The following is a 16,190-nucleotide window of genomic DNA, read 5'->3' on the forward strand; positions in this document are numbered from 1 at the left end:
AAGACTAAAGAGTAGTAGTAGTAGTAGAAGGAGCAGCAGAAGAAGCAGCCTTAAATTTATGCAGATTATGTTAGAATTCAACGACCCAATGGTCAGGTTAACTGCCGTATCATTTGCATGGATTGTCTTATTCCGGAGGCTACGAAAGATATTCTGTTCTTGCGAGCAATATACATATCCGATGGCTAGAATGGTTCGCTTAATGTATTCTTATATTTGAAACGATCCTCTGTTATTTTAATTTGGAGAAGTAGATAAACCTCAATGGAAAGGCGGGCTCAGTTATCGAGAATTATGAGTTGCTGAGATATTAGTTCTAGTAAAGAAATATACAAAGGTAACAAGGATGAGCATGTACTCCACACCGTCATTTTATAAATAGTTATAAAAAATCCCAGAAAGTTTTTAAATAGATGCGTCACTTAGGCATCCATGATAGTGACGTTAATTGGAATAAATTCATCACTAATTGTCGAAATTAGGAGGAAGCTCCATTTTGCTGGTGTAGAAATTAAAATAAACTTTTGGATAAGACTTAAAAAAGATGCCAAAGAAAGTTTATAATAATACTTCCAGCAATAATGTAACATGTCAAATCGCATTTCAAGAATTTGTGACCAAAACTGCGGAAAATATGCACACATCATCTGATCTCGAGTGGAAGATAAATGGTACAGAAACAGTTGCAAAAAATTCTGAAAATATTGCAGAAAATTCTCTTTCACCAGCAGTAGTTAAAATAGAACAAACAGAAAGCAAAGCAGATGTTGAAAAAGATCCCTGTAAATGTCACTTGTGTGATCAGTGCAACCTTAGTTTTAAGACCAAGCAGGCATTGGGTAAACACAGGTTGGTGCATGCCAGTGAAGATGACATACAGAAGGACGAGTTGGGTCTCTTCTCTTGTAAGGAATGTGGAGCCTCTTTCATGAGCAAAGGTGGATTGACAAGACATATGAAAGAAAACTGTGTAAAGATACCAGAGGGAGAAGTTGATCTAAAAATGGCTGCACAGTGTGAAATTTGTGGGAAGGCTTTCAGGAATAAAGCGTACATCCAAAACCACATGAGAACGCACAGTGGCGAAAAACCGTATGAGTGCATTATCTGTGGGAGGAAGTTCAAAGACTGTTCAAACATGATCAAACATCGCAGACTCCATTCAAAAACTCAAACATATGAATGTGACATTTGTGGAAAGTCCCTTTCTACACTTATATATCTGCGAAATCACAAAAAAATTCATGACAGAGCAAATGCAGCCAATTTAGCTAAAAAACCAAAGTCTTATCATTGCAAGTTTTGCTCAAAAGTGTTTTGGAACAAGACCTATATTGAGATTCACAATAGAATTCACAGTGGTGAAAAACCTTATAAATGTCAGAAGTGTGACAAATCATTCTATGATACATCTAACCTTAAAAAGCATGAAAGAACCCATGAAGGGCTTAAGCCATTTGCATGCCTGTTCTGCGGACAACATTTTGGCAGAAAAGATAATATGGCTAGTCATCAAAGAATTCACACAAATGAAAATCCATTCAGATGTGAACAGTGTCATAAAGCGTTCAGGCAGCAGGGTTCGCTGCAGAAACACTTAAGACTGCATTCTGGTGAACGTCCCTACAAATGCCAGCAGTGTGGTTGTGCTTTTATACAGCAAAGTGGACTTAAAAGTCACTGGAAACGTAAACACCCAGACGTGGAGATCTTTAAAACCAACTTGCAGGTTGAATGATCACCAATTTACAGTATGATTCAGATGTAAGTTTGATGGGACACAAGCTGTGGTGCTATTTTTTTATTTTAAGGGCTTATGAATGTGGAAAGCACACCATCACATGGTGTTTTGCTACTCAAAAGGTCAAGAAAAAGTATACCACTTGGTTCCTGTTTCAAGGATGGCTGTGGAAAATAATAAACTTCCACCAAGAGCCTCAAAAGTTGAGTCATTTATACCTTCAGCTGTTGAAGGTAATAAGAAAGTTCATCACAACACAATACCTACAGTCACCATGAAAGAGAAGTAAGCCTAATTTGATAGATCCACCAACTGTTCTTTATCATTTTCTTATAAGGTCATGATCATCATTCATTGTTGTTCGATCTTTCAAATCGATCATATGTGTTGAAGTATATAAAAAAACAATGAACATTGTTTGATTAAATGTAATTTCTATTTAAAATACTGATACTGTGCATATGTTGTGCAATTTTAGTTTTGGACAAGGAAAGAAAATAATTTGATGTACAAGATTCATTCCTGACTCGAATGATTAATGGATAATTTCATTTAAATCCTTTGTCAAATGTTAGAGTTACAAATTTAAACAAAAAATTATACTACAGTGTTGATGACACCGTTGAAACTCAGACAGATTTTGCCATTGCTATCTTTTATCCACTTAGCAATTAAAGTTGAAGATGTTTATTTAATCTATGTAGATATTAGTTTCAAAAGTTGATGAAATATTTGAGTCACAATATACAGTTGTATAGTAATTTATAATCGATACAGTAAATTCTTTGTTTTATTGTTTAAATACTAGGGCTTTTTGAATATTTGTGGGCATCTCCAAATCTTTCACAGCACATATGGCTGGTTTACATCATGAAACATTCTAAATATCAAAAGGCTCTATAATTCTGAATATATAACTAAATTTTGAAATTTCATCTCAGATTTTGATAATAAAATTTTGAGAAGTTTTCAAGTATTGAAATGAAATAAAAAATGTTAATTTTAAATTTCATTTTAAATTGGAATTTTTAACTTTTATCTTTAAGTTGAGGTTCCTCTACTCATAATGGGTTCCTAATCATCCAAGTTTTCTTTGCTAAGGGTCTTTGAGCCTCCTCCCGTCCCTTTTGTACTAAATGTTCGTTGGGTTTCGTAGCACTTCCTCCCTACAGTAGGTATAGTAAGTTTCTGAACCTCAGTAATCTTACCCTTATTAGGTGTTTCTAATTGTAGTAATTCCTTTTATAAGGTAATATCTTTATATATTTTATTGTTTTTAAAAGTAAGACTTGTTTGTAACAAATTTTCAGAGTTTTATTTATTAATTATTCTAAGAATATGAGTGTGACATAATTATCTGAGTGTTGAGCTTTCTACTTCTGTAATAGAAAAGGTATTACATATATATATATATATATATATATATATATATTCAAACTCTTTTATTGCCTCAGGAGTGGCCTTTGCCTTGGTCCTTTTTGTTGTAACATTTCCATTTCCAGTTTGATTTTCAGCGGTATTGTCATTTCCGGCTGTATCACCCTCTTATAGTAATTCTTTTTTGGTATGATATACAGGCTCTTACAGTTCCTTTGAAGACTAGTTGATAGTATTATGTTCTCTTCATCTTCGTCTTCTTCCTCTTCTCCTATGTGGTATATCTCTATTTCCCTAGTCTTATCTCTCTCTGGAGTAATTTCTGGAGGTGTCCTCTTGTTTGATTTCTTTATTCCAGTGTCCTCTGGGAATTTGTTCTCTATTATCCCATTGAGGCTGTGGTGATGATGGCCTTGTAGGACTCTGTACTGGTGTTATTTGCTTGCTGGTGTTATCTCTCTTCTGCATTGGTACCATTTCCTAGAATATGCCCTTTTTCTCTGCATTTGTAAGATTTGTTATGGAATATGCTTGGTCTATAACATGATTTCACCTTGAATACTTTGGGACTGATGACCCTGTTTTTTTTTCATGGTTAAAACCTTTGCCCATTTGTACTATTGGGTTGGTGGGGAATGTTGCCATTTTTTATTCTCTGATACTGATATCAAATTTCTTCTGGAATCTTTCCACTGATCCAGCTGGTGGTATTTATATTGTTATACCTGTAAGATACATATCTACCTATTTGACAGTTTTCTTTCACTCTTCTAGGCTTCCACTACTAGTGTTTTCCCCTTAATCTGCATAGTTATTATTGGTTTCCAAGGTTTAGGAAATACATGTATTTGAGGCACAATATGCAGAGTGGTCTAGATATTTTGCATGGATAAAGGAAATTGTATATTTTGCTGTTTAAATACTAGCTATTTGTGGATCTTATTATGAGAAATAGTGGTTTATGTTAGGAGAGCCGTGTACATATAGCTTTGTAAAATATTTGTCATTTAGGTTATAAAGTAAGTTGTATAAATGCAGTTTGATCAATTTGTGATGTTTTTAATGTTTACAAATCACTGTCTTTACATCAGTCAGTTAGCTGCCCTCCTTCACTGATTTCCACTTGAATAAAGCACTTGATAAGCATGTTGTGACTTCTGTCAGTGAGTTCTCTGTTCTTCACTATTGACACTGGAATAAAGCACTTGATCACTGTGTCTTTACATGCTAAGAGGTGTTGAGTATAACGTTTTATGCATCAGAGCTATATATTTAAATAATATTAAAAAAATTTGTTGAAATACTTTGTTATCAGATTATTTTCTCAAATATGTTTTGTCTTTAGAATTTGATTGTAGTTTTGTTGATAAAGAGCAAATTCCATGATTTTTCATGCAAAACATTTTGCTTGTGGCCAAGAATATTACCAATATGCATTTTAAACAATGTGTAATGTATTGTTAAGATAAGTCACAGTGTCCATTTGTTAGAAGGCTGACATGTTGGGGGGTGGGTGGTCACATTTGTCATTCATGTTTGTATCTGTGATTCCACAACAAAGATTTAGGTCAGTGATGATGTTTTTCACAAAAAAAATGGCAAGCTCAGCTAAAAAGGATTCATGTAAAAATAAGCATTTATTCAGTTTGCAATACAGCTATATAAGATAAGCATATCTCCAGGTTACAACAGTCATGTAAAATATGCATATCTCCAGGTTACAAGTCATGTAAAATAAGCATATCTCCAGGTTACAACACAGAAGTGTAAAATAAGTGTATAGCCAGGTTATGACACAGTCATATAAAATAAGCATATCTTCAGGTTACAACATGGACATATAAAATAGGCATATCTTCAGGTTACAACATGGACATATAAAATAGGCATATCATCAGATTATAACACAGCCAAAACATTCATTTGACATAATGATATAAAACAATTTTCTTAAAGGAATAAGGCTGTTATGATAGTTCCTAGCAAGTACATCACTGATTGACTTAATAAAATGCTTGGTTATTTGACTTTACTGGCCGGTCTTCATTTATTTGAATTAAGCATCACACTGTTAGTTATAGAGGATTGTAAGTCATACAGTGTTATTACTTAGTGGTATTAGTGTTAAAGGGATCATTACATGTACATTGTCATTACTTATGCTGAGTACCATTAGATATACTGAGTATCATTAGTGATATAGTCAGTTATTATACAGAGTATCAAAATGACTAATACAGTATCAGTAGTGATACTGAATATCAAACTTACTAATACCGTATCATTAGTCATACTGTTATCAAAATGACTAATACAGTATCATTAGTCATACTGTTATCAAAATTACTTGTACTGTAAGATTACTTATACAGTATTATTACTTATACAGAGTGGGACCTCAGGTGGCCAAGTGGTCTAAGGCACTTGCCTTTACAGATCACTGAGATTTCACCTGCGTGGGTTCAATTCTTGGGCCTGCCCAACATAGGTATGTGAGAAGTTTGCCTGTAGGTATCTGTAGGTTGGTGGTTCTTACTGGGGTTTCTCCTGGGTTCTTCCTCCACCATGTATAGTGGCTGCCATGGATAGAACATCATGTGCAGAAAAATGAAGTAAAGTCCACAACATAACAACTTGTACAGAGTATTGTTGCTGATACAGAGTATTATTAATTACAAAGTTGCAGATTTACCTGCTTGCACAGAATATCATTAGAGTATCAAATTTACTTATTTGCACAGAGTATCACTTATTACAGAGTATGAGATTTATTTACTTGCATATATTATCATTAGTTAAAGAGTATAAAATTTAATTGCACAGAATATCATTCATTACAAAGTATCAAATTTACTTATTTGCACAGAGTATCACTTATTACAGAATATGAAATTTATTTACTTGCATAGATTATCATCCATTACAGAGTATCACTTATTACAGAGTATGAGATTTATTTGCTTGCATATATTATCATCCATTACAGAGTATCACTTATTACAGAGTATGAGATTTATTTGCTTGCATATATTATCATTAGTTAAAGAGTATAAAATTTAATTGCACAGAATATCATTCATTACAAAGTATCAGATTTACTTATTTGCACAGAGTATCACTTATTACAGAGTATGAAATTTATTTACTTGCATAATCATTCATTACAGAGTATCAAGTTTACTTGCACAGAGTATCACTTATTACAGAGTATGAAATTTATTTACTTGCATAGATTATCATCCATTACAGAGTATCACTTATTACAGAGTATGAGATTTATTTACTTGTGCAGAGTGAGATTTATTTGCTTGCATATATTGTCATCCATTACAGAGTATCACTTATTACAGAGTATGAGATTTATTTACTTGCATATATTATCATCCATTACAGAGTATCACTTATTACAGAGTATGAAATTTATTTACTTGCATAGATTATCATTCATTACAGAGTATCAAGTTTATTTGCACAGAGTATCACTTATTACAGAGTATGAAATTTATTTACTTGCATAGATTATCATCCATTACAGAGTATCACTTATTACAGAGTATGAGATTTATTTACTTGTGCAGAGTGAGATTTATTTGCTTGCATATATTGTCATCCATTACAGAGTATCACTTATTACAGAGTATGAGATTTATTTACTTGCATATATTATCATCCATTACAGAGTATCACTTATTACAGAGTATGAAATTTATTTACTTGCATAGATTATCATTCATTACAGAGTATCAAGTTTATTTGCACAGAGTATCACTTATTACAGAGTATGAAATTTATTTACTTGCAAAGATTATCATCCATTACAGAGTATCAAGTTTACTTGCACAGAGTATCACTTATTACAGAGTATGAGATTTACTTATTTGCATAGATTATCATTCATTACAGAGTATCAAGTTTACTTGCACAGTGTATCACTTATTACAGAGTATGAGATTTATTTACTTGCATGGATTATCATCCATTACAGAGTATCACTTATTATAGAGTATGAGATTTATTTACAGGCATGGATTATCATTCATTACAGATTATCACATTTACTTGCTTATAAGTTATAGAGAGTGTCATTACTTGTATGGTATCGTTAGCTATAAAGAGGATCATTAGTGCTACTGAATACTGGTATCAATCCTTGTTTGGTATTAGTGATATGTAGTATCATTTTTAATATCATTAGTTACAGAGAGTATCATTAATATATAGATGATCATTAGTTATACAGTTTCATTTACTTATTACCTCTACAATATCACTGGTTAGACATACTGTCATTAATTGTACAGAGTATCATGATATATTTTAAGGAGACCATGTTTCCACAGCCAAATGGAATTTATTAGCAACATTGAATTGCAAGTACAGTACATTAATTAGTGGTGTATTAAGTATTGGTGGTAAATATTTCTTCAAACGTAAACTTTAATTCTAATTTTCTTAAACTTGCACAACACATTTCCTTTTTTTCAGAAAGTTCTAACTTACAGCTGCATGCACAGTATGATTGCTGCGGAACTATGATTGGACACATTGCTCCATGTATTGGGGGTCTTCAAGGAAAATATTATTTCCTGCAGAAAATCATCGTATCTTCAAAACATTTACTGTGTCAAACAACGAACATTCAGTTCAAACATGATTTTGGTGTTTGGTATAATATGGTGTCATATTGGTCTTTGGAGAAAGTCATGTACTCTATTTTTCAGCTTATAAGTCGATGTGGGGTACAAGTCAAATTCACTAATTTTATAAATTTTCCATCTTTTTTTATATAAAGTCAATTTGGAGTATAAAAGGAAACCAGACAAACACCTTGGCTTCATTTTTTCCATTAGTGAATTCCAGTTTCATGAACATTAATAGTATCACTGTATGCTGTTCCAGATTAATTAACAAATTGAAAACACTGATGGAAACATGTCTTGTTTTGGAGAAAGAGAGAGGGTGGTTTCAGGGTGATTGTAATTTGTACATTTTTTGATGACTGGTCTTCCTCATAAACAAGAGTACTGCTGTATTCCATCATCAATTGAAACCTCTGAATAAACATTTTGTCTTTGTTTTTAATTACTATTGTCACAAGAACCACATGACTCGGTAGTTATTTATATACTAATTAATTATTGCTAGAGTTTTTTGCCAGATTAATCAAGTTGACACCTGTTTGAGGGCAAGATTCAACAGATGACTTCAAATTAGTATGGCTACCAATAAAGAAAGGAGAAGTGTATAGAACTTTGAGGATAGAGACAGATAAACACATAAACTCACACCATTAGAAAAAAATCTCTTTTTGTTATTCTTATAATGTATCTATGAAATATCATGATAATTATATGCATACTCTACAGTATGTTATAAATATTCATGTCATTAATATGGATTTCATCCCTTTGTAGTACTAATTATATCGATGAAAAGATGTACTGGTAATTGCTCAAGTACATCAGATAAAATACTGGTTGAACAAATATCAGTGGACCTATGTTTAAATGTGATAAGGAAGAATAAGGTATATTTTTTATATAAAAAAAGATAATGAAGCAAAATTCATTCATTTTTTTAGTAACAAATGATACACATTGAGTAAATAGAGTATACTACAGAGTATAGACAATAAGTATCACAAGATCCATGAATAAGAACACATGAAACAATGATAATTATAACTGCAACATCACCCTCTTAGTCAACACATTTCCATTAAATTAAATAAAATAAATTGCATAACAACTCAAAGCATCAATGATACATAATATGGAATCTAGTCATAGCAAACATATTTGCATAAAACAAACAATCAAATAATAGAATATTACGTGAAACTAAATTTGCGTACCTTATTGCTGTTCTCTTTCAGAACCTGTGCATCCCAGCACTAAAACCTGTCTTTCTTTTTCCAAGATGGCCACCTGGTCCCTTTCATGTTTAACAAGGAAAGCACTATTTTCTTTAGGCCTCCCCTGGAGTCGAGACTACTTTTCCTCTTTCAGGAAATTTCAGACTAAAGAAATTTGACTATGGTCGTCACTTTAAATTCTGGTTGCTTCTAAAGTGTATGCCCTAATTTATTCTGCTCAATCGTAGGCAGCTGTCTTTAATTTTCCCCAAAGAAATAATTCCTTTTATCAGATACAGACAGCTCAGAATCTGTGAACAACGGTGTGTAACAATTTCCCTTTGAAAAAGTGATAATTTGACATAGGTTCCTACCAAGTGGTTAGGGTTGGTAGCTCAAATGTTTACTTTCTAAGGACCGTGTTAAGATACCCTGGTCAATTTCACTGAGTTGGAATACTGCCCCTTTGATGTTTACTTTGACATAGGGGGAGATGAACGAAGAAAGGTCGAAGTGACCCTTCACTATGGTTTTTCTGGCTTAAATGCAATAAAATTTTATGCTCAATTCATTCAACTTTAAAGTTCACTGCAGTTCAAAATTCGATACTTCACAGTAACCTAAATGCTGTCCTACTGAATCCAATTTACTGACCTGGTAGTTGAACAAGAATTTGTAAAATTATTGATTTTGCCGATTACATCTCGAAGCACAGTATTAGCAGTACTCAAATCAATTTCAGTGACATCATCCATATAGAAGTCAATTCAAATTATAAGAAAGCAGTTTTAGTGACACTCAAATCAATTCAATGATAAGAAGAATCCCACTTTCAGATGAGATTGTATCAACTTATAGGCCAGAAGATACAGTACTCCCAGATGAGATTGTATCAACTTATAGGCCAGAAAATACAGTACTTCCAGATGAGATTGTATCAACTTATAGGCCAGAAAATACAGTACTTCCAGATGAGATTGTATCAACTTATAGGCCAGAAAATACAGTACTTCCAGATGAGATTGTATCAACTTATAGGCCAGAAAATACAGTACTTCCAGATGAGATTGTATCAACTTATAGGCCAGAAAATACAGTACTTCCAGATGAGATTGTATCAACTTATAGGCCAGAAGATACAGTACTCCCAGATGAGATTGTATCAACTTATAGGCCAGAAGATACAGTACTCCCAGATGAGATTGTATCAACTTATAGGCCAGAAGATACAGTACTCCCAGATGAGATTGTATCAACTTATAGGCCAGAAAATACAGTACTTTCAGAGGAGATTGATACATTTTGAGCAAAAGATCAAGATTTGCAGGCAGTATGGTATCATTCACTTTTTGTAAACAAATGTTTCTCCCTTGATGAAATTTTCTCTGAAATAATTGAACTTTCCCTGAAAATGTTTCAAAATCTCCCTCGAGGACTCTCGTTGGGGTTGGCAGGTCTGGTATCGTGATCAAGAAATATTGCATTAAAAACCATCGGATATCATATGATCATCGGGGAATTGACAGATTTCTCACATTTCACATTTTTATTTCCTGAAGTCAAAATAAAATAAAAAACAAATTTCAGATCTTGTTCTCATTTCATACTTACTTGTATGTACAAATCATACATGTCTTGAGACTCTCACAAAACTGTGCCACACATAACTATGTCCTTTGACATACATATATGTGTTGTTTGCCACACATAACTATGTCCTTTGACATACATATATGTGTTGTTTGGCACACATATCTATGTCTTTTTGCATATATATCTATATCATTTGGCATACATATATATATCCTTTTGGCACACATATCTGTGTCCTTTTGCATACATATGTCTTTTGGCACACATATCTATATCCTTTTGCATACATATATGTGTCCTTTGGCACACATATCTATGTCCTTTTGCATACATATATGTGTCCTTTTGCAGACATATATTTGTTCTTTGGCACACATATCTATGTACCTTTTGCATACATATCTATATCCTTTTGGCACACATATCTTTATCCTTTTGCATACATATATGTGTACTTTGGCACACATATCTATGTCTTTTTGCATACATATATGTGTCCTTTGGCATTCATGTCTCTGTCCTTGGATGGCAACCTACCATGCTTGTAAATGATGTAGGACTTGTAGCAAGCAAGCTTCTCATACTTTTGTAAACAAATTTCAAAGACTGTCATTAATCAAACTTAGCTGAGTTGCTTGTATCCTGCAAAGTTGAATGGTTTACTGTTGTAAACAAATTTCATAGACTGTCATTAATCATACTTAGCTGAGTTGCTTGTATCCTGCAAAGTTAATGGTTTACTGTTGTAAACAAATTTCATAGACTGTCATTAATCATACTTAGCTGAGTTGCTTGTATCCTGCAAAGTTGAATGGTTTACTGTTGTAAACAAATTTCATAGACTGTCATCAATCATACTTAGCTGAGTTGCTTGTATCCTGCAAAGTTGAATGGTTTACTGTTGTAAACAAATTTCATAGACTGTCATCAATCATACTTAGCTGAGTTGCTTGTATCCTGCAAAGTTGAATGGTTTACTGTTGTAAACAAATTTCATAGACTGTCATTAATCATACTTAGCTGAGTTGCTTGTAACCTGCAAAGTTGAATGGTTTACTGTTGTAAACAAATTTCGTAGACTGTCATTAATCATACTTAGCTGAGTTGCTTGTATCCTTCAAAGTTGAATGGTTTACTGTTGTAAAAAGTTTCATAGACTATGTCATTAATCATACTTAGCTGAGTTTTGTATCCTGCAAAGTTGAATGGTTTACTGTTGTAAAAAGTTTCATAGACTATGTCATTAATCATACTTAGCTGAGTTGCTTGTATCCTGCAAAGTTGAATGGTTTACTGTTGTAAAAAAAGTTTCATAGATAATGTCATTAATCATACTTAGCTGAGTTGCTTGTATCCTGCAAAGTTGAATGGTTTACTGTTGTAAAAATGTTCATAGATAATGTCATTAATCATAATTGACTGAGTTGCTTGTATCCTGCAAAGTTGAATGGTTTACTGTTGTAAACAAATTTCATAGACTGTCATTAATCATAATTAACTGAGTTGCTTGTATCCTGCACAGTTGAATGGTTTACTGTTGCAAAAAATTTTCATAGACTACTGGCAAATGTGTCATTTACCATGAAGACTGAACAGTGGAAGGCTAGAGGCAGTTATTAACATATGTTACTTTTTCTGAAAATTTTTATCGTAAAAGTCGAGCAGTGGAAAAAAAAGAATTTTTTAATTTATATTCAGTAATGGAGATCATATTGAAATCCTTTGACACTTAAATTCTTTATCAATTTTTTATTTTTATTGATCATGACACCATTAATTGATTGTATGTTAGATATTTAGATGGATGGATGTAGATTGTTACATGGAGACCTGCTTGACAGAAGCATGTACATGGAAATATTGATACAATATATATATATATATATATATATATATATATATATATATATATATATATATATATATATATATATATATACACAAATCACACATTAGCAGAAATGTTTATATATTCACCATTCATTTTTATTCCCTAGCCATTGAAAGTGAATGCAAATACAAAGTGTTCTGGACAATGCCTATTTGTGGTACATGTATTGTCAGGTTTTCCAGCCATCCATGCGTACAGAAAGATGCAAGTTTCTTTAAAGTACAAAAGTTTTGACTGTTTATATATTCACCATTCATTTTTATTCCCTAGCCATTGAAAGTGAATGCAAATACAAAGTGTTCTGGACAATGCCTATTTGTGGTACATGTATTGTCAGGTTTTCCAGCCATCCATGCGTACAGAAAGATGCAAGTTTCTTTAAAGTACAAAAGTTTTGACTGATCAGGGTACAGTAACAATTAACTTATTGGAAGAAAAATGTCGTTTCTAACACCAGCTTCTATGATGGATCTGAACTATACCCTTTTTGTATGTGCATACACTGTCTACGTCATTTGGCCTCTGCGCAAATAATAATTTTAAAGTTCTGAGAACTTGTCTGTTAACGCTAGACAGAACTTTAAACTAAAATTATTATTTACATTTACAATAATTTCTTCATCCTGAGGGCCTCAGGGTAGCAAAGTTTAACTGAATTACCCTCATCAGATAAATAAAGTATTTATGATATTATTTATTATCGTTTAGATGCATATTTAAATGCATGTAGTTCAAGTATAGACCTTCTTGAGGAAATGGTCTATGTATAATTAGGAGTTTCCAGGTATTTGTCTGCTTGAGTACCTGCATATTATTTGCAAATGTTTTTACAGTATTTATAGTGGTAGGGATTTAGCTTGAATGTTATTTGCTTTCATTGTAATTTATCATAATTTTCTTCATGTATAATTTTCTTCATAATTTTCTTCATGTATAATTTTCTATATAATTTTCCTTATGTATAATGTTTAATATGTACAACTTTCTATATGTATAAATTTTCTTTGAATTATTCTACATATATAAAAAAAAAATTTTGGGGGGTTGTACATCTGTGCATCAGAATTTAAGCTTTTAGGGTAATATAACATAATGAAGCTAAAATATGTTGCATTTATATTTTGGCAAACCATTAATTCAATGTCTCTTATGCACATTGCTGTAAATTAGGCCTAATAATTGAATGTTGTAAAATGGTGTTTTTCAACATACAGTTTTTCACTTATAAGTTGAATCCAGCTGCATACAACATAGACTGTGATGCACCAGCAGATAAGAGACTGTGTTATTTGTTCTACAGATTACTCCTAAAACCTGCTTGGACCAGAACAGTTCTATTATGTAATAGCAGGACTCGACTGAATAAGCCAGTATGAAGGGCAGTAGCTTTACTTGTATCACAGGGAGCCCCCGCTGTGCTTCAGTCCAACTAAGTTGTTACACTTCAGATATACCATTACTGTACAGTGCTTGACACTTGAGATACCTTTACTTTTCAGTGCTTGACACTTGTGATACCTTTACTTTTCACTGCTTGACACTTGAGATATACCTTTACTTTTCAGTGCTTGACACTTGTGATACCTTTACTTTTCACTGCTTGACACTTGAGATATACCATTACTGTACAGTGCTTGACACTTGAGATACCTTTACTTTAAAGTGTTTGACACTTGAGATATACCATTACTGTACAGTGCTTGATACTTGGGATGCCTTTACTTTAAAGTGTTTGACACTTGAGATATACCGTTACTGTACAGTGCTTGACACGCGAGATATACCATTACTGTACAGTGCTTGACACTTGAGATACCTTTACTGTACAGTGTTTGACCAAAAGATTTAATTAAAAATTGTCAGATTTTCATAATCTCTTATACCAGGGTTTTTCTGGAATCCAGTAAGTAAAACACATTCATGTTAAGGATATCGTTTTCCATTCTATGAACTCAGCTAAAGTTTTGGTTGATATAGCAGTGAAGAAAACCTTTTTTTTTAAAGAATGTGGTGTATATATATATATATATATATATATATATATATATATATATATATATATATATATATATATACAGTATATTGTAAGAATATTTTTTCAAACCTTGAATCTTTTCTTTGTTGGACTATATCTTTACCTTTCTCATCATGTTTATGTTTTTTGCAACATTTTAACCATTACATTTTTATTTGCCATAATACAACCCTACACACACACATAACATACATACATACAGCCACACACACACATACATAACATACATAATACAGCCACACACACACACACACATACATATATATAAATACATACAGCCACACACACAATACATATACATACAGCCACACACCCACATGCACATAACATACATACATACAGCCACACACACACATATAACATACGTACATATATACATACATAGTCACACACACATAACATACATACATATATACACACATAACATACGTATATACCCCCCCCACATAACATACATACATACATATATACCCACACACATAACATACATATATACATACAGCCACACACACATAACATACATATATACATACAGCCACACACACATAACATACATATATACATACAGCTACACACACACACATAACATGCATACATATATATACATACATACAGCCACACACACATAACATACATACATATATACAGGGCCCCGAGTGGTCTAAAGCGCTATCCGTTATGGATCACTGCCATCTCACCTGTCTGCGTGGGTTCAAGTTATGGATTCGGCTAATGTGGTTATGTGAAAAAACTTGCCAGTAGCTTCTCGAGGGTCGGTGGTTCTTTCTGGGGATTTCCCGTGTTCTTCTTCCACCATTAATACTGGCCGCCATGTATAGCCTATTGTGTGCTGAAAAATGGCGTATTCTTACAACAACAACATACATACATATATACATACATACAGCCACACACATAACATACAGATATACACACATAGCATACTTATATACATACAGCCACACATGCACATAACATACAGACATATACATTTTTCTGAGATAATGTGCATTGTTACAAAATGCAATAATATTGTATTTTGGGTGCTCTTGTGCGAATAAGTTGTAGATTCTATAATATACCTGTCATTCCATCAGCAGGTTTGTTTAGACTTGTTCTAAAATTTGTAAAATAGGGTTATTTGGTTAAATAATATTACAAGGAACAAATCTTCGCTGTCTCACGGTATGATGTGGTTCATTAAATTCTGTGAGAGCTTTTTGCTTGTGGGATGGCCTGTTGTACGTTCATCTGTTAACACAAGTTCGTTAACACTATTCTTTCTACATTACACAAGACTTGACTCGGACATTCATAACATGGTTTAGTTGTTACTAAATGAAAATCATGACATCCACAGTAACAATCTTAAAAGTCTTGTTACTCTTTGAATGGATGGTCATTTCAACATAGGTTTTTTTATTGACAGCCTTCTAATGATGTCTACTTGATACTAAATAAAAATGGTGCCAATCTGATGTCCAGTATGGCCACCATGGTAGCCATCTTTAAAATCATGTTACTGCTACTCCTCCTTGGTGGAAAGTCATAGTGCCAGGGGTTGGTCTGCCTGATGATCTTATATAGCCACCAAAGCAGCCTTCAAAATATCATTACCATGCCTCCAGAGTGTATGGTCATATCAGCATGGGGCTTTCACCAAAAAAAATTCTTACCATGTTTTGTTAGTCCTAAATAA

At 32.8% G+C, this 16,190-nt stretch overlaps 1 protein-coding gene across 3 annotated transcripts; it reads left to right on the forward strand.

The window, feature by feature from the left end:
- The first annotated feature begins 245 nt into the window (after nucleotides 1–245).
- LOC149791050 (uncharacterized) lies at nucleotides 246–8,180 on the forward strand. 3 transcript variants are annotated; one of them, XR_016423915.1, is made up of 2 exons: nucleotides 246–2,026; nucleotides 7,604–8,180. XR_016423915.1 is itself a non-coding variant. In XM_089972958.1 (2 exons), the coding sequence occupies exon 1, from the start codon at nucleotides 545–547 to the stop codon at nucleotides 1,736–1,738; it is 1,194 nt and encodes a 397-aa protein (XP_089829084.1). In that variant the 5' UTR covers nucleotides 246–544; the 3' UTR covers nucleotides 1,739–1,764; nucleotides 7,604–8,180. The 3 variants fall into 3 exon arrangements, 1 of the variants encoding a protein (XP_089829084.1); XR_016423916.1 differs by having other exon boundaries at nucleotides 246–337; XM_089972958.1 differs by having other exon boundaries at nucleotides 246–1,764.
- The last annotated feature ends 8,010 nt before the right edge of the window (nucleotides 8,181–16,190 follow it).

The sequence above is a fragment of the Sinohyriopsis cumingii genome, chromosome 10, assembly GCF_028554795.1.
Source record: "Sinohyriopsis cumingii isolate HCF-2022 chromosome 10, ASM2855479v2, whole genome shotgun sequence".
NCBI lineage: Eukaryota > Metazoa > Mollusca > Bivalvia > Unionida > Unionidae > Sinohyriopsis > Sinohyriopsis cumingii.